At 42.9% G+C, this 23,948-nt stretch overlaps 3 protein-coding genes across 4 annotated transcripts; 2 read left to right on the forward strand and 1 right to left on the reverse strand.

The window, feature by feature from the left end:
• Positions 1 to 254: 254 nt before the first annotated feature.
• Positions 255 to 4,732, forward strand: ift57 (intraflagellar transport 57 homolog (Chlamydomonas)). Its single transcript, XM_088430468.1, has 11 exons — positions 255 to 730; positions 1,348 to 1,522; positions 1,606 to 1,724; positions 2,158 to 2,245; positions 2,324 to 2,392; positions 2,461 to 2,583; positions 2,952 to 3,023; positions 3,812 to 3,943; positions 4,012 to 4,074; positions 4,180 to 4,246; positions 4,307 to 4,732. The coding sequence occupies exons 1-11, from the start codon at positions 573 to 575 to the stop codon at positions 4,456 to 4,458; spliced, it is 1,218 nt and encodes a 405-aa protein (XP_088286594.1). The 5' UTR covers positions 255 to 572; the 3' UTR covers positions 4,459 to 4,732.
• A 1,808-nt stretch (positions 4,733 to 6,540) lies between these two features.
• LOC148414503 (uncharacterized) lies at positions 6,541 to 16,395 on the forward strand. Of its 2 annotated transcripts, XM_088428636.1 has the most exons (6): positions 6,541 to 6,628; positions 6,699 to 6,748; positions 8,615 to 8,798; positions 11,743 to 15,311; positions 16,048 to 16,119; positions 16,213 to 16,395. In XM_088428636.1, the coding sequence occupies exons 4-6, from the start codon at positions 11,771 to 11,773 to the stop codon at positions 16,221 to 16,223; spliced, it is 3,624 nt and encodes a 1,207-aa protein (XP_088284762.1). In that variant the 5' UTR covers positions 6,541 to 6,628; positions 6,699 to 6,748; positions 8,615 to 8,798; positions 11,743 to 11,770; the 3' UTR covers positions 16,224 to 16,395. The 2 variants fall into 2 exon arrangements, with proteins under 2 accessions (XP_088284762.1, XP_088284764.1); XM_088428638.1 differs by lacking the exons at positions 6,541 to 6,628; positions 6,699 to 6,748 and adding an exon at positions 8,152 to 8,344.
• Positions 16,396 to 17,535: 1,140 nt separating this feature from the next.
• Positions 17,536 to 21,938, reverse strand: cavin4a (caveolae associated protein 4a). Its single transcript, XM_088429731.1, has 2 exons — positions 20,879 to 21,938; positions 17,536 to 19,144 (listed from the first exon to the last, which is right to left on the reverse strand). Exons 1-2 carry the CDS (start codon positions 21,275 to 21,277, stop codon positions 18,512 to 18,514), a joined length of 1,032 nt encoding a protein of 343 aa, XP_088285857.1. The 5' UTR covers positions 21,278 to 21,938; the 3' UTR covers positions 17,536 to 18,511.
• Between the last annotated feature and the right edge of the window lie 2,010 nt (positions 21,939 to 23,948).

Below are 23,948 nucleotides of genomic sequence, written 5' to 3' on the forward strand. Positions count from 1 at the left end.
GTCCTATGTTAACTATATGAATAATTGTCAGTATGTATGTTACAGTCGGTGAGTTTCTCCTACCTCGTTCCAAGAACAGGGCCATTCAACCATTCCAAGGTGTGTATCCCTCCCTCTGGCAAGTAACAATAATATATGAAAGATTATTATTTTTTCTGAAGTACCGTTAACTTGTCTATGGGCGTGACACACACTCCCCACCACTAATTGGCGGTATTGGTCTTAAATGCTCTGGAAACCACATTAATGCGTACGCGAAGAAGACCACCATAGCACCAGAAGCTGACACCGTTCTTTTGTTTTGTTTTGGTAGATTCAGTGGTTTTCCCAAAGATAAGTTAATCTGTTTGAGTCGAGTGTTTCCATAAAATTGCTTTTTTGACCGTTTGTTCATGTCGTGCGAAGAACTATCAAACACGGCTAACGTTAGCCAACCAGCTACTCGGTTAGCTTCCCGTTGCCTGACAACGGCAAGATAACACTTGTTAGCCTAGCCGCATGCTAATGACATTCATCTGTAATCGGTGTCCGGAAAACCAAAATTCGGAAAAAAACCCGGATAAGCAGCCGAGATGGCGGAGGACGGTCGCCGCGGATGGGAGGAGGACGAACGGAGCCCCGGAGCCCCTCATCACTGTTTTGTACTCATGGAGGCGCTCGTGGAGAAGCTGAAAATATTGAACTGCGACCAGGAGCTGCTGGAAAAACACAACATGAAGCCTCTCTCCAGGTGCGTTTGTGTAAGATAAACTAATGATAAACTGGCTGATTCATTAGTGCAACAGCTTTGCTTCATGTATTCTAACTGCTACTTTTCCAGACACCAATGCGCCTCCTTATCGCGTATGTATTTGTGTGTTTTAAAAACAATGTTAAGGTCAAGGCCCGAACCGTAAATTATGTGCAAGTTCTGCCACGGTGCACAATACTCGTGTGCGACGGTTGGAATGTGAGACACCCACACCTCAGCAACAGTTTTTCAAATAAAAAGGCTGCAGCCCGAAAGCTCAGAGAAGTACCTCAAGAAAATGGACAATTGTCTAAGTACCACTGTCCTGAGCACTATTGAAATACAGACGTGTAGCACACCTTAATTCTCACAAAAAAAAAAACTGAGGGGGTTTCCAACTTTTTCAAATCTAACATGTCATTTATTCGTGCCATTGGAGTGCAATATGCCAATAAACGCAAAATAAATCTACATGATTAAATGAGCGTGTTTAGTTTACAATGAAACCAATTCACAAGGACGAAAATCAGCTTTCCTGGGTTTTAAATGGTGAAAAATGTCCAAGATGAAACAATTCCTTCCCCCTAACCTTGTGAATGTTGTGCGTCCTGTTGCAGACATTACTTTGTGTCCAGTCCTTACTTGGTGGCCAATCCAGGCGAGCAGTTTTACATGTTCACCATCATGGCCGCCTGGCTCATCAACTGCGCGGGCAGAAGCTTCGCGAGACCTCAGGAGGACGACGAGCCCACCGCCACCATTGCCAACATCCTGGCCGAACTCAGGGCGCTTGTAAACTTCCTGCTTTGATGTCTTGGTTTTGTAAGTGAACCCAGAAAAGTAGCGCCTTCATCACCTTGCGTGTTTGTGTTTAGGGTGTGAAGGTGGACTTCCCGCCGTCCAAGCTGAAGTCTGGTTCAGGCGAGCATGTGTGCTTTGTGTTGAACACGCTGGCAGAACACGCGCTCAAGAGGCGGGGATTCTCTTATAAAAGGTGCTCATCTGTCACCTTTGTATGTGTGTTCACTTAACATGGTGCTGCTCCTTCTAGTGTGTGCATCGTGGCCACTTGGGGGCAGTGTAATACAGAAATACCCATTTCCCCCTTTTCCCTTTCTGGGATGGCTACAAAAACTGAGCGGGATCTTGTAGCTCAAAAAGGTGCCCAGGAAAATCTGAGACCAATTTCTGGTTGAATCCAAATAAAACATTTGCTGCACTTCCTGACCAAAAAACAACCATCAACATTTTTGCCTTTTTCTTTAACGTTATCGACAAAATTGATAATTGAATCATAATTTATATTTGTGTATTACCTGTATTGTCGCATTTAAAGAGGAGAGATGGCCAATTCATTGATTAATCATGAGATGAATTGATTTTTAAGATAGCGAGGATGTAACATGACTGCCTGTTGTTCACCTCAGACCAAATTACCCAAGTGAAACCACAGAAGAAGAATCCGTGATGGACGACCATGCAGAACTCACACTCGACGATACGGACCACGTCGTTGTAAGTCGCCTTCTTTTCCTGGACGACCTCCTTGCCGATTCCTCTCGGCATTCATGCCAGACATTTGTGTCTCTTCAGGAGGAGGACGATGAAGCAGAGGAGAACCTGGTAGACTTGGAGGGACTTGCCCTGCAGAGCACGATTCAGGTGAGCAATCAGAACCAGGCGCGATGGGTTAGGCACTTTGAACCGGGTCACTCACATTGCTCCCTCAGGAAGCGGCATCCGCGTCCAAACCTGATGAGATCTTGTCCTCCACGGTGGACGTAGCTGAATGGAACCTCGAGGTGGAAAGAGTCCTACCGCTCCTCAAAGTCACCGTCAGGACCGACAACAAGGTACTGCTCTTCCTCAGAACTCACAATATCAATAGCGGCTATGTGCGACAGCGTCTGTATGCTGTTCTCTTTCCACAAAACAGATTTGTGTTCCCCCCTTGAAAAAAAAAAAAAGTGTTAAAAAATATTCGCACCATCTCTCGCTGACCTTCCTAAAACAGCATCACCTGTGCCCTGTAAGATGTTTTTTTTTTTTTCTAAAGCAGGAGAAATTTTCTACACGATTAAAATATTCAACTAAGAAAAGAGAAAATCCTCAGCTTCCACCTGTTCAACCAATTGTCTCTCAGAAATTCACAATTGGTCGCTCCAGATTGCCACATGACACCATGATCTTTGACATCTTGACCCGCTCTTCTCTGCCGCAGGATTGGAGAGTCCACGTGGATCAGATGCACCACCACCAGGACGCCATTAAGTCTTCGCTGCATGGTGCTAAGGTGAGACAGGAACACGCTTGCATAATGGCTCAACAGTCTGACTGGGCCTTGACATCACACATCCATAATTCAACTCTGGCCACGCCCCTTTGCCCTTTCTAAAAGCTTGCAAAAGTTGCCGTTAAGCATAAAGCAAGCTTTTGCATGAGCATGTTTTTGTGTTTACATAGGAAATGTGCTTGCATGTGTTGTGTGTGTCCTAACATCTTTAACATTTCAACTTGTCACATATTTGTGAGGCAATGTGAATTTAGGCATATTCCTTGTGATTGAACACACACTGGTTTAAAATGAGTTTGTCAAGCTGTCTTTTGTTTGTCTTATTTTTGACCATTTCTATTCGGTCTGTTTAATCATTTCTGATGTAGCCTTCTTGGGGATTGGTGAATTTTGTTATTGCCGTTAAGATACACACTGGTATCCTAAGCCAATGTTAAGACATTACATCACTTAGATATAGCGCTTGCGGTCTATCAGCACGTTACACCACCAATTACACCTGCCGGCGCCTGTGTCCTACTTGACAACGGCCGACCATTGGATCTTCCGGAAGGGCCCCTTTGGTTAGATCTCAGTTCCTGTTTTTCTTACAGTTGCATAAGTCATGTCCTCTCCTCACACTTCCTCGCAAATCACTCAAACAGAGAATATCCTCACCAAATTATCTACCAATATTCTTACTGCCAAAACAATTATGGGATAACCTACATAAAATGATTCGAACGATTTTCCGTCACCCATCTCGGCCCGTCACATTACTTGAAACCTTGTCTTGTTGTTGTTGTAAGGGTTACCTCGACAAACTGGAGGAAGACATCAGCAGGACTTTGGAGAAGGTCTCCAGTCGAGAGAAGTACATGAACAAGCAGCTGGAAGGTGTCGTCGGCGAACATCGAGCCGCCCAGGCCCAACTTAGCGAGGTTAGACTCCGCCCCTCCGCCATCCCCTTCCTCTTTATTATCATTGTCTTCTTTTGGTTTTCCGGCAGGTGAGGGAGCGCTACCAACAGGCTAGCGGGGGTGTGGCCGAGAGGACGCGACTCCTGGCCGAGGTTAGTCAACCTGTCATATTATTGGACGTCGTGTTTGACGTCACCGCGATTTACTGACGGAATATGAAACGCATATATATGTAAGGTGTTGTTGTCACCTTCTAGCTGAGTGAAGAATTGGAGAAGGTGAAGCAGGAAATGGAGGAACGGGGCAGCAGCATGTCAGACGGAGGTGAGGAAAACACGTTTTTGCGCCCCCTCACGAGCTGACGTTTGTCTAATGTGTGTCCAGCCGCGGTGGTAAAGATCAAGCAGAGCGCCACCAAACTGAAGCAGGAAATCGTGCGGATGGACGTGCGCACTGGCGTGGTGGCGCACATGCTGCTGCACGCCAAACTCAAGCACAAATCCAACATCAGTTTCCGCATGCATGCTGCCGTTTGAGCGCCCACTAGTACGTCTTGCACATTCTTACACTTTCTGCAAAGTACAAAATCATATTTAATTATGTATGTATGTGATTTATGTATGTGTACAAATAAATACAGGTTAGTCTGGCTCATTAGGGGGTAAAATCTCAGATGTTTGGAATTTACACATATATATATATATTACACACACAAGGGTGCACATACATTTTTTTCGTGGGTTATCCACATAAATACTAGTATGGACTGTTTGGTACTCACCCTTTCTGTCATTAAAAAGTCTTCCTCAATGTCATTCTCATCGTTGCCCCCAAAATAAGCGCATCGTGTGCATTATTCAAGCCTGCATCCTCAAAGTGTCATAAATTCATCAGTTATGGTTTTCGCGGTTCGTTTGGGACCCAGTTCAATTAGTCCAAGGAAGTCAGAGGTAAATTGTCCGTCACTGTATCGTGACAACGTAAACGATGGGAGCTGGGGCTGCTTTTGCATTCTGTTATGTATCCACTAGATGGAGCTGCGCTCAAGGGAATGTCAACTCAATGATCTGAGAAGTTAGTTTATGCACTCCGCACATGATATGATTGATATATAAGGCGCACTGGATTATAAGGCGCACCGTCTGCTTTAAAAAAAAAAGTACGGCTTTTAGATGAGCCTTATAGTGCGAAAAATACGGCAGCTAGTTTTTATTCAGAAACTGTTTGCTGATGTCAAAGGCAAAATTATACATTCAGTACTGTGTGCGTTTGATATAAAAATAAGAAAGTAAAATAATAAACTTTTTTTTTTCTGGATAGTGTACAATCAACAATATAATTATCCTTTATAATTAAGGGAAATAGTACAGGCCATGTATTTTAATGATTAGGTCAAGAAATGAATAACTTGATTAAATTCTCAATTATGATGAATCGCTTTGCGATTCATGGTGACTCCATTTTTACGTTACACGCTAACCTTTGAGCGTCAACAGGGAGGTACAGCAGGACCAGATGTTTCCTGTTTTTTCCCTTTTTTGCGAATGAACCCTTAGAGACGTTCAGCTTCATCTTGATAAAACAATCTAAGACTCGTTTGTCCCAACATAATTTATGAATTAGCAACAAATCATAGGCTTTCGTATTTAACGTCAATGTACGCCTGCCATGGGCGCCACTCGGTCGTCGTCAACGCGCGTGCAGGCAGTCGTCCAATGGCGGCTTGGCAAGGACTGTGAGCTTGCGTGAGAAAGAAGAAGAAGAATTAGCAACTGCAAACTCAGAGCCGCAGACACAAAAAAAAGTATTTCAAATTTTTGATGGTAGCTTCCAACTACAGAGAACTGGAAAGAATCCAATAGCGTCCAGATGTTTAGAGGAGGAGCGCAAAAGTTTGACACGAGCTGTGGTTGCCAGTTGCTCTCGAAGAGGTTGCCTACCGTCTGGGTTATCACGAATACATCTGTTTTTTGATATTTTTCATTTCACGTTTTTGTGGTTTCCAACTAGGTTTTGCGTCAGTCACAACACAATGAAATTTAATTTGATTTACTCTTTGTATTGTCAACGATGATTTGGACCTTATATATAGTTATAAATCATCAACTTTGTTCTTTGCGTCAAATAATTTTAAAATATATTTAATTCTTTTTCCACAGTGGTCGGAAGTTGTTCAAGATTTTCTCCAGACAAAATATACCCACTGCAACGGGTCAACAAACGTGTCAATTCAAACTGAATACGGTAGTTGTAGTGCGCGTTTAGGCCCTGAAGTACGGAGGTGCTGTGCTCGTTTCCTGTGGTTGTTCAAACTCAGAACCGTACGTTCATTACGTTCAGAACTCATTACCGTACGTTCACAAGAGCGAATCTCAAAGATCGCAAGATGATGCAAAAGTTACACCCCAGATAAGCAAGGGTTAAAAATAACTTCTCAAGAAATTTACGCTAATGGTGTCAACTGTTGTTTCTCCATTCTTCAATAATCAAGTGTCATCAGGGTGTTTTTTTTTCTTTTCAAGTGAAATTTAACATTCTACAACAACTCTCACGTACGCTTCCCATTTTCACTTTTTTCATTTTTTGTGCTCATGAATTTTATCTCAGATTATGCGAAACATGAGTGCTCGCCATTGTCTACTTGAGGATGTGAAGGACTTGACAATGGGTCTGATCAGATCTAATCAGGATACAGTTAGCGTAAAGGTAAAACATCAAAACTTTGATTGAAAAAAAACATGATAATGCTTTAACTATGACTGTGATCAATTGATAGTAATTGACGCATTCAATCAAGATAGAGGACCCAAGATCACGCGCAGACAGGTGAGTCCAGTGACTGAATGTTAATTGGCCGAACAATATTAGCAGATGTGGGGGCTGACGGGTTTGAGCCTGGCTGTCAAGAGGGTCGGCAGGCTAGCGGTTGGTCGGGGGCAGGCGGGGTCGATCCACGGGCAAACAGACAGAACGGAATGCTGGAATGCTCGTCGTGATGAATGGAGTCCATCTGGCAAATGTGGCGAGGAAGAGACCGGGTAATAAACTGTGGTGATTAGTAGCATCTGTTGGTGTTCAGGGCTGATTGGCAAGAGGGTTGAGCAAGTGTGGTGGGACTAGAAATGCGATGGCTGAGCTGGAGGAATGTGACATATCCAAATTCGTGAAAAGAAGCACACAGACCGAACCAACGTCCGAGTCCATCCGTGTTCACAAACAGAGACTTTAAGTTGAGATTGGTTCTGTGAAGAAATTTTCAAGCGCTCCAGTTTGTATTGTTTAGTTACCTGTGTTATCTTATTTTAAAACATCAGCTTTTAATCTGGAAGGCTGCGGTGTATTTCTTGTTTAGGAAAAGAACTCGCAGACCGAGCCAATGTTTGAGTCTCGTGTCACGTTTTTGTGTCCTCCCCCACCAAACACGTCCTATAGATGTCACCCCGTCGCCCAAACACACTAAAGTCATTGACTGCAATTCACTTGTGTGGCATGTCGCGCCGTCCATGTAGCCGATCTGAACCCGCTGACCCCTGGGGTGGATTTACTGCTTGTGCATGTTGTGGCCATGTATGGGGGTTCTGGAGATGTTTTCGCAAAGTGTCAACCGTCTGTGGTTTCGTCTTATATTAGTCACCTGAAAGCACCATCTAGATGTATGTTGTTCACACGTGCTTTTTTTCATCCGTCCTGATTAGTAATTGATGATTAGATCAAACAGCACTATAATGAAATTTGATCTTGATTAGTAAAAGGCGACAGCACTACATTCAACTTTGATCACATTTATTTTGCGTAGCTGTAAACACTTACGACTTTATAATGAGAATTCTGAGACGTGAATTCTCACGTTAACATGAGTTTTTTTGGAAATCAGATTTTCCGAGGACCCCCAATTTGAATGTTTACAAAATAAAAATTGCAAATTGCACGCCTCATACTTCATATACTTCAATAAGTAACAATCATAACATTCACTGACCAATTAATCATCCAAACAAATGATGAATTACTCATACCTTATTCATACTATCATTAAAAATAAAAAGCAAAGGAGGGGAAAAGTATTTCGAGACAGTCTTCATGTTCATTAAAATGCATATGTTGGTCATTTATGCATATTAATCAAGTTAAATTATGTTAATAAGCAATGTGTTGTATAAAAAAATAACAACAACTTAAGCAGTTATAGGGAATTAAATCCCATTGTGTTGTCGGCGATTGACGTTTTGTTCTTGTGTTAAACTTGTGGGTCTGACCTTGGGCAAGGCACAGAATGTGCAGCTGGCGTCCGCATTGCGTAAATGTTCTCGATTGATATAGTTTTATAAACCAAGGTTACTGATAAATGACATTGTTCCTACATTAAACGTTGGGAGAGGGTTTTTCCGGTAATGGGAGGAAAGAACATGGTTGTGAGATTAAGTATGAATCCCTTCTTTTTCCTACCGGTGGAATATGCTGAAATTTAACGTTGATTTTATTTCTAGCGTTTTTAACATTTTTATTTGTGTTGTCTTCGTTTTTGCATTGAACTGTTTACAATTCTGCTGTCTTTCAAAATGTGCAAATATTTCCTAGAGTGCTCTCGGATCTAGCAACTGAGATTAGTGACAAAGCGTGTGGGTCTGTTGTTGCATTTTACAACTTCAACTCTTTTTTTTTTTTTTTTTTTTTTTAAACACACCTTATCAGCACTTTCGAGCAAGTCTTGGCGACGCCCCCACCAAGTCATATCAAGTATACTGCCACGCAGTGTGGGTCAGTAGCATTTCTCCGGACAGTGACGGGATACAGGAGGAGTTTAACGCGCAACTTTTCCGGACTCCTCCTGCTGCATCGAAAATTTCACAAAAAGCAGAAGATGAACTTTTGTCAAGTAAGTGTCTGCATGTGCGCGTGCAGTGTTGGGCTCCAAAATGGGTCGTTCCGCATTTTTTTTTTTTTAAATAGAGGCTACAACTGCATGTAGTAAGTACATGAAATTTTCAATTCGTGAAAACGAAATAACTGCGACGATTTAAAATTACTTTTATGGGATAGGCTTCGCTAAAAGTCGAAGAATTTAAAAAACGTGTTTTTATCAGTAAAACCCTCTCGGCTCTAAAACGGTCCCGACGACATCATATTTAGCGTAGTAGGTTGTAATTTTTTCAGCATCGAACACTGATGAAACTTGGTCTGCGTGTCCTCAAATATCTCACAAATAGCCATGATATTTCGATATAATAAGCAAGCTTGCTTTCCATATTTTGGGGCGGTAAACGAAGCGAAGTTTTCCCTCTTCACCTGACATGAACAAAAAAAAATTATAATGAAAAGGAAGGGATATGGGGGATTCAACAAAACGTCAAATCTAAAAATGGACGCCGAATTTTTTATTTATTTTTTTAACCAGCCCGGTTACATTTTTCTGACAAAAGACCGAAAATGGTCACATACCTATTACATGAACCCAAAGTATGAAAATGAAGATAATTTAAAAAGGTGAGGAGGAAGTACTATATCAAGTCGTATAAGATGGATACCTGAAATAATTTATTGAGTGAAAGCACATAATGTTCGCATTTTTTTAACGTAAAAGCACTTAAAAATGTGAGCAGTCTATCAAATCTTGGATACGATAAAAACCTTGAATAAAAAAATTTTTGTCACGAGATTTAAAAATAGGAGTAGTCACTCTAATGAAGTACCTAAAAGTGATGTTGTGGTGTTAAAATACATTCTAAAAAATAAATAAATGAAACATGAGTGGTGGGTGATTGATTAAATAATTGATAGAATACATTTTAAAAGATTCTATAGTGATGTCGCTAGTCAAAAGTACAAATAGTATCGGTACTCAGTATCGACGACCTCTCAAGTTGAGTATTGTACTGGTATCCGACTGAGATAAAGAAATATCGAACATTTCTACTTTCATTTATTTTTTGAAGTAATTAACTGACTTTTAGGTTCAGGAAGGTTCATAAATGTCTTTAGGCTTGATTGGCCACTTAGAGGTCACGGTCTGGCTTGCCCCATGCAAGAATTTTATTGGGGGCGGGAAGACGTCGTTAGTCTAAACAAAAGACTGGAGACGGAGATTCTGATTGTCATTGCAGATCAATGACCTTCTCTGTCTGCTTCTCTGTTTTTCACTCTCCCCCCTGAGCAAAACGGAGCCGCTCCCCATGGAGGATTCACAGCAACAGTTCTGTGAATGGGGGGGGGGCATTTCTGTCAAGAACATTTGTTTTTCTAAATCACATTCATCATTAATGAGATGTTGGAAAAAAAAAAAGAACAGCACATACGTTTCCCTTGGAACCGTGCTTCCAAAATAGTGGGGGCCCCCTATTTTGTTTCAGGCACTTTGATGCACTTTTTTTTTTTCAGTTTTAGACTAAGCTGTAAGAAATAATTAACAGTTGTTGAAAGTTGACTTATAAAGTTTTGTTCTTTTGTTAATGTTAAAAAGGATACATGTCTAGGATACTTACGTGTACAATTTTTATAGGTAATAATCTTCGAGTGTGTGTGTGTGTGTGTGTGTGGGGGGGGGGGGGGGGGGGCGTGTAAAGGGGCTTGCCAAAATATAATTGAGAAGCACTGCCTTAGAACAAGATATGAACGCTGCCAATGTGGAGGAAACTTTTCCCACTGGCAAACTTAATGGAACATAGTCGCTATGTCAGCAACATTTTTTGGCTTTTCACTGCATCTTCTAAATCTTCACAAAAACGCCACAATTCGATGCTTCCTTTATCGGGATCGTCGGAGAGACCTCACGTTCTTCCAATTTTACCAAAATACCTTCAGCCTATTATAGTGACGATGGCTTCACTAAACTTTGTGGTCTTAGTCTTGGGACTTAGCGCTGACACTGTAATCTCAGAGTCAGAAGGTAAATGATCTGAGAGCTATGAGGGAATGACTTGATGGAGTTTTTGGCCACTCAGTATGCTGGTATTGTGCCACGTGTTTAGACCTATGTCATATTCTCAAAAGTATCATGAACGTCCCCCAAAACACTTTGAGAAAGCATATTGAAGGAAATTCATATTTTTCAAATTCAATGTATCAATAAAATAGTGTGTACATGGAAGTGTGTTATTCTAATAAAGGTTGAGACGACGTAATGTCAGTATAAAGCAGATATAGTCTTGGCCCAGGAGAAATAAAGACAAGTCGGCACCTCCAAAAGGAACAGATGGCATCACCCTATACAACATTCCACCAGGAGCAAAAGCCCAGGTGTGACCTTCAAGAGAAGATAACAGCCAGGGTTTAGGGTGGTCAGACCTGCTCCCGTTTCAAAGAACAACGACTTTTGAAGACGCCATCCCTACACAAACAAACACCCACGCCTGCACAACGCCGTCCCCGCACAAACAGACCCCCACGCACGTGCACGCCCACACACACACACACACACACACACACACACACACTTGCATTCCACACTGGGACTACATGCCCCAAAAGGGTATAAGAACTGAATGTTGAAGGTGAAACGTTGCCATTTTCTGCTCCGACCCGTGGCAGGACTGGCCCGAGGCCTCGTGTACTTTCCCACTCTGCCTGGATTAAATCAATTGTTTCACTATGTTGTGGTATGGGCGATCTTTCAACAAAAACGAACACGCTAGGAACTAGGTTAAGGCAAGAAGCTTTTTCTAGATTCCCTCAATATAGAAGGAAAAGAATGAAATGATGGAGAGTTGGCATGTTTTGGACCTTTCGACGGCTTTCCGATGGTGTAGTCAACGAAACAATCTAAAGAAGATGAAATGATGGCATGTTCCTCCATTGATTGTGTCAACTGTTTGGACCTCTTTCAGGGACGTTGCCTTTATTGCTGAGGACACGATGCAGGGGTTCACGCAGATGGGCGCATCCTCGTGGGAGGCCTTAGCAAACAGAACGCATACCCATCCCAACGCAATCAACTGGTGTCGATACCAGACAGGTGGAAATGCTCACTGTCTGGCGCCCTTTCCTGCTCAAGACGGCAGATTCCACCAGAATGTTTCTCATGTTCCCCAGACCAACTTCTCTGCTGGTCCACCAGCTGCAAACAATGGACATGAGTATATCCTCTCGATGGGTCCTCATCACATCACGGGCCAGAAATCGCCTGTTTGGAATACAGGAGCCACTTCCTACGACCACATTGCGGCCCACCAGAACCCATCCTCACAATTGCGGGGCCAATCAGGTGTCGTACTTGACGACCACATTCGCAGGAGTAGATTCTACCAGACGCCCCTACCACCATATCCACATCAACACGTCACAGCAAGTGCGCAGGGTTTTCCCTGCCCCAATCTCACACCTTGGCAACAGCTGGAAAAGAGGTATACATTACAGAACACTACCAGGTGTGATGGCAGAAATGTTGTCCCAGAAGAAACTCAACAACAGGCTGTAAGACATGTCCCTCAAACCATGGACACACAAGCAAATATGCCAAAGAGGACTCAAGTTATGGCGCCAATTCGGAGGCCAGAGAGGATGCCGTCAAAGAAGCAAATCGCACAATACTCTCCATATTCATCATCTCGCACAGTACCAGCTCCAAAACCACCTCAAAATGTCTGTGCCCCAATTCCAGAAGGCGGTCCTTTTGGCCTAGGGTCATCACCGCTTAGCAAACCGCACAACGGAGGGTGTTCCCAGCAACAGACACCAACAGCAGATATTTCACAGGCACAAACTTCTAAACCACGTAAACGCATCTCCAAAAGCGCCTCGTGTTGCTCAGCTCCACTAAACGTTGCCATCATGCCACCTGTGTCAAAAAGAAGTCCAGAGCTTTCTGGTCAGCTTTGGACTGCACACAGTCTTCCTGAGCTTACAGACCTACGCAGAGGTGATTTGGGGGCTCAGATTGCAAGTCCAGTTAGCAAAAAGAAGGGTCGCAAAACCCCACATTTCCAACCAGAAAAGCCTGCAAGCCAAGAGGGAAACCAAAGTGAAACCCCTTTCAGTGTTCGACTTCAATCTATTGCAACAAGGAAATGGACTCTAGAAAACTTAATGGCACTTATTAAAAACAATGATCCAATCCGGATGACGCCTCCTGAGTCATTAGTCCCGTTTAATACTCAATTTGTAATCTCCACCTTCTGGAAAGATCCAGGAATACTGATAGACAAGGTCCGTTCAGGCGAGGATGCAAAGATAATGAAAGAAACGTGGGATTTCTGTCATGAACACTTGTCAATGGACACTGTGGTACTGTCAGAAGCCAAGTGCGACTTGAACCACAGTGACTTGCTGAGAGAGGGCGAGGTCTATTCTGAGCCGCCATACTCATCCTCCTGGCTGAACATCAACGAACAGCTCGACGACATCGATAAGGAGTTTGGGTTTGAGAGGAACTTCCTGCTTCGCTGTCAACTTTCAGAGCCACTTTTGCCGTCTGGATCTGTGACAGCCACAGCCGAGGCTCTTTCACCCGAGGCCGAACCCACCTCGCTTGAAGGCGTGCGACGAGATGAGAAACGAGAACTGCAACAGGACCGAGGGTCAGAGATGCATTCTGCTCCTTCGCCAGAGGCTCAACCTGCCTCCCTTGAAGATGAGCAACAAGAACTACAACAACATAGGTCAGAGATGGACTCTGATACATTCTCTTCCACTGAAGGTCCAGATGAAGTGTACTCATTCGTCATCGAAGTTCTGCCCCAAGAGCAGGCCAAAGCCATCTATGATGGTCTACATCACGATGAAGAATCATCTGTCAAGAGGGACCTGGAAGGCCCACTGGATACTGAAACTAGCATCAACAAAGGTGATTCCCAACAAGAGAATGATATGTCTGATACAAAGTTGGGGTTTTTCTTTGAACATTGGAAAGAAATAATTTCTGGTTCCAGTTTTTTAGAAGGTGAACAGATGATGCAAAATGATCTGGAAGACGCAGCAGAAGAAGCCAGGTGGAAACATCTTGACGTGTCTCTTCTCTCCATAGTTGAAGGCAACCCTTCCATGGATCTCAATCAATCCCAGAATGATAATCCGTTGATGGAACAAAAGGACAGTCAAGAGATGGAAAATTATGGCGTACAAGATTACCAAGAGTCGGAAAAGGTTACCCAACAAGTAAGCATGGCAAGTATATTAGAACGAAAGGATGTTCGAGAGTTGGGACATGTTTTCCAACCAGACGATGGTCAAGAGTTGGCAAATGTCTTCCAACGACATGGCCAGAAGTTGGCAAATTTCTCCCAACGAGAAGATACCCAAAAATTGGGAAATGTCTCCCCACAAAAAGATGCCCAAGAGTTGGGAAATGTCTCCCTACGAGATGGCAGAGAATTGGGAATTGTCACCCAACGAGAAGATGTCCAAGAGTTGGGAAATGTCTCCCTACGGGATGGCAGAGAATTGGGAAATGTCACCCAACGAGAAGATGCCCAAGAGTTGGGAAATGTCTCCCTACGAGATGGCAGAGAATTGGGAAATGTCACCCAACGAGAAGATGTTTCCTTACGAGAAGATGCCCAAGAGTTGGGAAATGTCTCCCTACGCGATGGCAGAGAATTGGGAAATGTCTCCCAACGAGCAGATGGCCAGGAGTGGGCAAATGTCTCCCAAACTGCTGACCAGACGTCAGTAAAGGTCACCCATCAAGATGAGCAAGCGTTTTCAAATGCCACCCAAATAGACAAGCAAGAGACAGAAGAGGTCTTCCAACAAGACACTAGAAAGATTACCCAGAAAGTTGACAGTCGAAAGACGGGGATTGGCTCACAACAAAAAAATGTCCAAATAATGGACAATGTCTCGCTACCAATTTCAGTTTTCCCATCCAAAGTTTCTTGTGGGGCTGAAATGACGAAATTTCGGAATCATTTTTGTCATGGGAAAGTGACTTCCCACAAACTGTGCCAAGGCAAGAGGCCACTGAATGCTAGATGTTTAGCATCCATGATGCAAACATGCAAGAAAAGCAAGCAGTCCGGCATCCACACACCCTGCCTGAAGAAGCTGAAAACTAAATGTCCTTGCAAGGATTTCATCAAATATAGCACAGAAGGTCTGCCGGCAAAACGCAAACTGCCTGTGAAGCTGGTGCTTTTTGGCTCAGCTGGACGCAAGCGCGATTTCGCTCCACTCCGTCACATGCCAGAGGTTGTGAGAGTGACTTTCAAACGCAAAAGTTTGATCAAACAGAGGATCTACGACGAATGGTGTCGACCTCCGATCAGGCTAGGAGGCATAAACAAATTCAAGTCTACCAAGAAGCCTTACATTGGCCTGGCCAGAAAAGAAACCCCTTTGCCCGTTTTGTCATTCATGAAGGACAATGTCAGATTTTCGTTGAACCTCCACAAAAGACGGTCCAAGCTGGACGGACCCAAAACGGATGCTGAGACCCTCAAACAAGCCACTGACCCTTGCGGTAAGTTGACGGGAAAGTTCAGGGTCACCACTGATGCAAGTGCAGTGGACTTGCAACTGGAAGCACTCTACAGCGGCACCGTTTTAGGTGTTCAAATTTTAACCACTAGGGGGCAGTCAATCTAAGCGTTCTAGAAGAAGAAAAAAAGTTAGCTTCCTTTCTTTGTCCACGGGTCTTAAATACTTTGCGTGAGCTCATCTCCTTCTTTCTCGCATCCACCCAAATGACACCATCGTCGTCTTCCTGGCAGACCCGTTTGTGCCAGAACATTCAGTGTCCATTTCTCAGTGGTTAGGAGGTCTGTTCTGAAATTCGCCCTCTTAGCTAGGACTGAGCAGACAATAGTCTTAGCATGGATTATTAAAGTAAATTAATAAAAGATCAAGTTGTTCATCTTAAAATACACCCCAACACCATTACATGTAGAAATAACACTATGAATTTTTGAACTAAATGGGAGTTGGTGTTTAACCTTAAATGTAATCGCTACAACGCTAATGCTAATCGTGATTGCTAACTTGTTAGCTCGGGCGAATTCTGTTGGTAAGTAAAAATCAAATGTACAGAAAATAATAAATAATGAGTAGTTGCATCCACTCCACCTCGCAATCAACCTTAGTAGGTGTGTTTTTTTAGACCTTTAAAAATGTTAAAACATGTGAGGTAAAAAAAAAAAAAAAAGCGTGGAAACAGTATGGGATTTAGTTGAATTTAAGTCCTTCTTTTCCCCAATTAGACAAAGTTCCTTGGGCGACAGAAAGACCACCCTGGGACCATCACCTCCGCCTGGTTGCCACGGGAACAACGGGTAACTATTTACTTTCGACGCTTTTCATATTTAACCTGGCGGCGTCTTCTCTGTTTTATTTAGCTTGACCGATTTGTTTGAAATTGTCCGCAGGCACAATTTGACGTGATCCAGGCAACATTTGGGAATTTATTTTTCCCCACAAATGTGCTGCTCGTCCTTCTTTTGACGTCTGCTGTGATCCAACTAGACTGTAAAGAATATTCAGGGACATTGAAAAGCTGTTTTATGTACAGAGTTTATTTTTTTCTCAATTAAAGGTAATTTTTTTATCAATCTTGGAATTTCTGCCCATTTATTCATATTATCTGTATTCTTCAGCTGGTATTGGTTATTGGTATTTCCCATAAAGCCCATTCAAAAGTCCTGGTGTATAATATTTAAAGAGTTATTCGTTTAAAAAAAACTATAAATTATGATTTTTTTTTTAAATATAATTGTAGGTCTAGTAATCGCTATTTGTATTTTTAAAACGTGTTTTGAGTGCACATCTTTTCAGTATTATTTCAAAGTTGAACAAAACACACATTTGTTTTACCGGTCAGTATCCCCCTGGTGGCTAGTTTAAAAAAAAAAAAAAAAAAGTAAATAAGCTAATAAACTAGACTGGGAGTCTGGGATCAAATCATGAGAAAAAAGTTGTAGCTTATAAAAAAATGCAGGAAAAAAAGAAGTAAAGGAACCTTCTTGGACTTCTTGCATCCAGTTGAAAAGATACAAAAATGTTTCACCATTTTTGTCATTGTTGATGAACTTTTTTTTTCTTGAGCGGTCAGAAAATTCACTAAATGTAGCAAAAACGTTGCTAATTTGACACCGCAGGCACAAGTCATCGCTTTTGCTTGCAGTAGACTAATAGAGGTTACAAGCTAGCGTATAATTGAAATAAAGTACTTCAAAGTGCCTGAAATAAAACAAAATGATGCCCGTCCTTATTTTCTTGCAAGTACGCGTCACGGGGCAAAAACAAAGCCTTTTCCCCCCTGGGGTCATATGCGCACCCCCGTAGCACCATTTCAGAATGACTGCTCTAGAGGAAGTCAATAAAAAATTCAAAGACTATACTACAGTCGTGTAATTTACTCTTTTTATTATTATTTAACATCAAGCTTCTTCTATTTTATCTATTGTCTCATTTTTTCTTGTATTGTCATTATTTTATAATTTTATATTTACATAGCCTCTTCCTGTTAATAATAATCAGTCCCCTAAGTATTTCACATTAATATTGATTGAGGCTTTTTTTTTAAGAAGTTTGAAAAAAAAACGTAATTTGAGCCTGAAAGGGTTAAAACTTTTGACGCATATTTAATTCACCCATTTTAATTGAATCTAATCCAATCGAACATTTTAATGTCGTAATCTCCCCGCCTCAGTTGATTTGATTTGAATGAAAACAAGGAGAAAAAAAAAAAGACTAAAATATCATTACTTTATTCTTTTTCTCCCCCAACGAAGACATTGTAGAGCGTGTTACCAATGGAGACCAGTAGAGGGTGACCTCGCACTGATTTAAGAACTACACAAACCACACAGTGCACATTTAAGCCAAACCACACTTTTCGACGTCATTATTACAACCGTCATCAATTATTGCACAACAATAGCTGTCATTCGGGATGTCACCCCCTTTTTGGCATTTGACATCAATGCCATGACAACCAAAGGTGACATATTGTGTTATGATGTGCAAAGACCACTTGGTCACATTTTGAATGCGTTACGTGCACAGACTTAAAAGTGACGTTTTAAATGAGATGGTATCATTCGTTTTTAATGTTAAAAAGCAAACCAAAAAACGTTTCCATCATCCTTACAAGATTTGAAAAAAAAAAAAAAAAAGACTTCCACGTTAACAGCCAGCAGATGGCACCACCTTAAAAAAAATCTCCTTGGCCTATCACCGAGCTGCTCTTTCCCTTGGCCAATGTGGGCTACTTCCTGTAATCTTCCTGTTTTGGTGGTTTACTTCCTGTATTGGGCTTCACTTCCTGTCATCTTCCTGTATAGGAGTCCGTGTCCTGTCATCTTCCTGTAAAGGTGTACTTCATATAACGGGCATCCACTTCCTGTCATTTGACGTCAACAGTGGTCTACTTCCTGTGAAGGTAGTCCACTTCCCATGAATGTCATCTGGTTTTTCTAATCAATGTATTTTCTGTAATTTCATTATTTGTGATCTCCTTCCCTTAACGGGAGTCTACTTGTAATTTTTCCATGATGGCGGTCTTTGTCCTCCAGTGGGGACCCACTTCTCGTTATCTTCTCATAATCGTGGTTTGCCTTCTGTAATGGTAGTCTTTTTCATGTTCTTTCCCATCAAATGCACTCTACTTCCTGTAATCTTACTGCGATGGTTGTCTACTTCCTGTATTCTTGCCGTCACGGGTGTCTAATTCCCGTAATCTTCTTCTAGCTCGGCTCTCCTGGCGGCGTTTGCCTGCTCCGCCGGGCCGCCCTTCTTGGTTTCCGCGATGACTTCGGTATAAGCAGGCTCGGGTTGGGGTTGGGGTTGGGGTTGGGGTTGGGGTTGGGGTTGGGGCTGTGGCGCCACAATGACCGCAGCCTCTGGCTCCACGTCGACTTCTGCCCCCTCCTGGCCCTCAGCCACAGCTCGCTCCTTCTTGATCTTGATCCTGAAGCTCTCCTTGGTGGGCGCCTTCTTGGCGATGTTCTCCTTGAAGCGCTCGCCGCTCTGCTTGATGCGTTCACCCGCCTGGTGCATCTTTTCACGGCGCTCTGGCGGCATCACTTTCTCGCCAAAGTTGTGGAACTTGGTGCCCAGGTTGTCTTTGGTCTTGCTCATGTTTTCCTTTGAGAAGGCCGCCTTCAGGGTCTCTGTGCTCTTCACCATGGACTTCTTGAACCGGGCAGCCCTGGAAGGGTCCGCCTCCTCCACGCTCAGATACTCTTCATCCGAGGAGAGGTCAGCGGGGACGTCGTAGGAATCGGGCTCCAACTCCAGAGCCTCCAGACCCCCCTTGGGGCTCTTGGTGACGGCCACAGATGGGACCTCAGCCTCACCCTGAAGAAACCGAAACAAAAACGTAATCTTAGCTCATACAATAAAATTAAAGGTTAGCTAGCCTTGTAATTCTTGAGTGAAATAAAAAAATAAAGCCTTTGGTTGGAGCTTAACGCTAACCTTGAAATGCTAATGAGTAGCATAACTTTGCCGGTGACCTTCTCCTTAACAGGTAGCCTGAACACGTCTGTGCTGTGGTATCACACGGCGTTCCTTGACTAATCATGTCATCGTTTCACGAATATCTTCTACCGTGGCCATTTCCCGGTCCGTGATTGGCAGCGCTAACAAATGGTGACTCTGGTAGACAGCAGGTGGTGGTAGCGGAAAGGGTGGGGTGCTCATTGGGTGCTAGGGGGGGTCTCAGAATAGGACTCGTTGTCAAAGATTGTCAGCAGCTGCTGGCGGAGCTCCGGTTACGCTCGCCACAATCAAGAGGGACCACTTGTGCTACTCTGTTCCATTTAAGGATGAGCTCACTAAAAAGTACAAAGCGTCACTCAGTAGGTGCGGACCTCCAGCAAGGCACAACGATTCTTCTTAGATTCTTCTTATAAATAAAGTTTACACCTTCTCGTTATTCACGTAAAATGTCTGAAGGACAGACATTCCAAAAGAAGTTCTACTCGAAGTTCAACTGCATGTTGGGACTGTGTTTGTCTGGTGGTTCTTTTGGACATTTTAGTGGACATTCTTCTGGATGTTCTTCTGAAAATCCTGTTAAGTTTTTCAAGGAATACTTGAGTCATTTTACCGAGGTATAGTGAAGTTTCTCGCTGAACATCTACTAGAATTCCAAGCATGAGGTCTATCTAAAGTTTCAAAGGTGGTTCAAATATAAAGCTGGACTGAATACGACTGGAAAAATCCGCCGGAGGTTCTACTGGAAGTTGTACCAGATGTTCTATTGAGTTTGTCTGAAAGTTATACTGGAAATTCAGCAGAGTTGTACTAGAGGTTCCATTGAGTTCTGCTGGATGTTCTACTGGAAATTCTGCCAAGTTTGTCAAGACATTCTACTAAAGTAAGCTAAAGTTTCTCCCTGACCATTCTAAAAGAATTTTGAGTTGAAGGTCAACAAAGTTCTAATGGTAGTTCAAATTTAAAGCTTTACTGAGAAGTAGTACTACTGGAAATTTGACAGGAGGTCTTAGCCGATGTCCTACTGAGATTGTATGAAGGTTCTACGGGAAATTCTACAGAGTATTATTGGAGATTCCATTGACTTTTACTGGATGTTCTATTGGAAATATTGTCAGGACATTCTTGTGTAATTCTACTAAGATATAACGGACCTTCTCTCTGAACAGTCTACTAGAATTCCTTGTGGCAGGTCTATGGAAAGTTCTAATGGTAGTTCAGATTTAAAACTTTACCGAGTAGTACTGGAAAAATCTGGGGGAGGTTGTACTGTAGGTTGTAGCAGATGTTCTACTGAGTTGCTCTGGATATTCTTCAGAGTTGTACTGGAGTTTCCGTCGACTTGTTCTGAAACTTCTAGTTGGAGTACAGTTAGAGGTTCTACAAGCTTTACCAGAGGTTTCACTGCTTACTGTCAGAGATTCTTCTTTGTTCATTAACACCAAGTTCTACTGACACCTTTTTAGGTGGAGAAGATAAGGAAGAACTAGTGAGGTGTGGAAAATAAGGTAGAAGAGGGTATAAGATGGAGAATCGAAGAGCAAGCACAGAGCAAGTGATGTGTAGATGAATAATAGGAAGCATGCAGATGACCTGATAGATGACAACTCTGAATTTGTTCCTGGTGAGCAGCTCGTCCTGCGTGCTCTCCACCTTCTTGACGCGAACATTCTGCTTCTCCACGCGGGCCCGGACGTCCTTGACGTTGGCACTGACTTTCCGCGTCTTCTGCAGCAGTTTTTCCAAGCTGCTGCTTGTGTCAGCGTGCTCCTTGGACAACTTCAGGACTTCGCCCTGGATGCTGCGGATGTTGTTCTCCAGGTCGAGCTGACGCTCTTCCATTCGCTGCTGGCCCAGCTGCACGTTGTCGATGATGCCGGCCACGCGCTCCAGCAGAGACAGGATGCTCAGGGCGCTGATGGGCTTCCCTTCCTCATCCTCCATCCCAACGATCTCCAGCTTCTCCTGAGCGGCATACTTGTGCTGATCCATTGCTTAAAGGATTTCAAAGGCTCCTAAAGAAAAAAAAATCTGGGTTTTGGGATCAAAAAGCCTCGTGCTTTAGGGAAATATACTTTTTTCTTGTTAAATAAGGCTCCAGCTTTGGAGAAGAAGATTACGGCTTTGAGGAAGACTCCGGATATCAGCTCGAAGGTTCTGGCTAAGGGTTGAAGATCTCCTCTTTGGGGAAGAAGTCTCCTATGAGGTCAAAGGTTCTGACGTTGAGGAAGAAGGCTCTGGTTATTCGATGCTAGGCTTTGTTAGGGAAAAAGGCTCTCGTGTTCAGTTGGTAGACACCAAGATTAGGATGAAGAAATGTCCAGCTTTGCAGATAAAGATCCTGGCTTTGGTAATGAAGACTGCAACTGTGAGGTAGAAGCTTCTGGCTTTAGGGACAATGGCTTTGGGCAAAAAGTTCACTGGCTCATTGGCGGAAGGTCCCGTCCGCAGGGGAACAATGCTCCGGATTCGAAAAGGTCCAAGCACAGTGACCCGCCAGGACGACTGGTCGCAGGAAAGAGGGAAAAACTACGCCCCTCACCCTCGTTAAAACAGGGAACGTGATCCCACAACGTCAGAAGCATCCAGCAGTGAGGCCCGTGGCCAAAAATATAACTACAGTAAGCAGACACTCATACAATTCCAAGACTGATGGACCTCCTATTCCAAGTCCACTTGGGATTGGTCTCCATTTTTTCCGCTATTTGCTCATTGAAAAGAAGAAAGCCGGCCGCTGAACATTTATTTCAACACTTTCCCTTTAAACACATGCCCTCCCGAAGACGGGCCCCGGCAACCCCCCCAAGAGTTCCAAACACTGACTGGCTGGTTTATTCTGGGAGGTCTTGTGGTCCAAAAGGATCTCTTTGGTGCTTTGACTCGTGGGGAATGTGACTGCTCATCCATCTGGAATGACTTGCAGGCTACCTGCACGCCAAGGCCGCTAAACATCTGATCTTTCATTTGAAGAACACTCTTGTCACTAATACTTCCCGTTTGGTGCAAAACAGGGTTAGTTTGCAACATGAAACTACTGGCCAACTGCACACACACACACACACACACACACGATTAAGTCTAAATTTACAGCCGTAATCCTTCCCCACCCAAAAGAATTAAAAACCATAACGATGACCCTTCCTCTCATTCCATACCACACACACACACACGCACACACACACATAGTGTGAATGTGATAGGCATGAAGGTTTCAGAGAGGAAGTAATTTTTTTTTTTTTTTTTGCAAAAAAAAAGTTTATTCAAAGTTTACATGCAATTCAACACGTTGAAGTCACGTTAAGACGACCGATCACGACAAGACAAACATTTACAGAGGGAGGGGGTCGTCCCTGGAGGGGGTGGGGTGCTGGTGATAATCGTCAAAATGAAATGACAAACGTGAGACAAGTTTTTGGACTCATCCTTTGTGACCCCGCCCCCTTTACCGCCACTACACTGCTACATGCTATATGCTAATGAACACGACACAACACCACAACTACAACCGTTTGTTTCCCAATCGTAAATAAATAACTTGTCATTATGACCCTAACAAATGTTTTATGATTGTCACTTTGGCTCTAGTGAAATAAAAAGAAACATGAAAACATTTGCTGTGTCAAAAAAAAAAAAAAGCTAGCAAAGGCTAAAGGAGCTAATGACCTGAGAGTAGTTGAAATTAAATTATGTGTGTTTGTGTTTCTGTATGGAACTTTGTTTCTGTACTTTGTGCACATGCATTTGTGGTCAGTTAGCCTTGTTAACATTACCAAACTAAACAAAATAAAGTAATTTACAAATTGTTTTGGTAGCCAGCTCGTGGTCAGTTCAGACGCGTGTGGCCAGTTAGACTCTTACGCTCAAAAAATGTAAACAAAATAAGGCTAGTGAAAAGTTTTTTTTGTAGCTAGCTAACACTTCAGTGACGTCCAACGTAACGTGATTCAACATCTTATCCTAAAAAAAAAATCTTCCCAAATGTTGTCATTGCCCACCTTTAGCTAGCACATTAGCGTGCTAAGTTTAGCTGCTTCACGCATGGTTGTTTCACATTGCCGTCGGTGACACATTCGCTTTGCATCCTTCTTAACAAAGGGTCACACATTTCACCTTTTTTGTTTTCACCTCTCAACAAACAACATTTAAACATTTTAAACACTTTGAAACTGTTGAAAAAAGTAACACAGCTTGTTTGCTTTCGTGAAGAAATCCAAACAGAAAAAAAAAAGATCTCACAGTGTCGACTAAACCAGTGGTTCTCAAACAGGGATCCATGAACCCCGGGGGCTTGCTACCTATAACGTGGAAGGTCCCGAAAATAACTTGGTGGCTGATGGTAACACAAAAAGAGGGAAGGGTGAGTATAACTATTTTTTTGTTACATTTTTTTCCTTTTCTTTGAAAAATTGCACTCCCCCAAAGTACAGCAATATATGAAAGAGTGATAGTTTGCTTTCCACGCAAGTGCGTTGGCGCCATCTAGCGCCGGCGCTGTGAAGTGCACTTGTAGCGCCGGACAAAAAAAAAACAAAACAAAAAAAACCCTAATGACGACTCATATTCCATCCATCCATTTTCTGAAGCCAAAACACATAAATCAAGGCACCGCTCTATGTCTTTACGGAAGCATGGAGCAGCTAAGTGTAAACACTTTTGACTGGGA

Source organism: Hippichthys cyanospilos, chromosome 12 (genome assembly GCF_059441005.1).
Source record: "Hippichthys cyanospilos isolate Australia breed blue-spotted pipefish chromosome 12, RoL_Hcya_1.0, whole genome shotgun sequence".
In the NCBI taxonomy this organism is placed as follows: domain Eukaryota; kingdom Metazoa; phylum Chordata; class Actinopteri; order Syngnathiformes; family Syngnathidae; genus Hippichthys; species Hippichthys cyanospilos.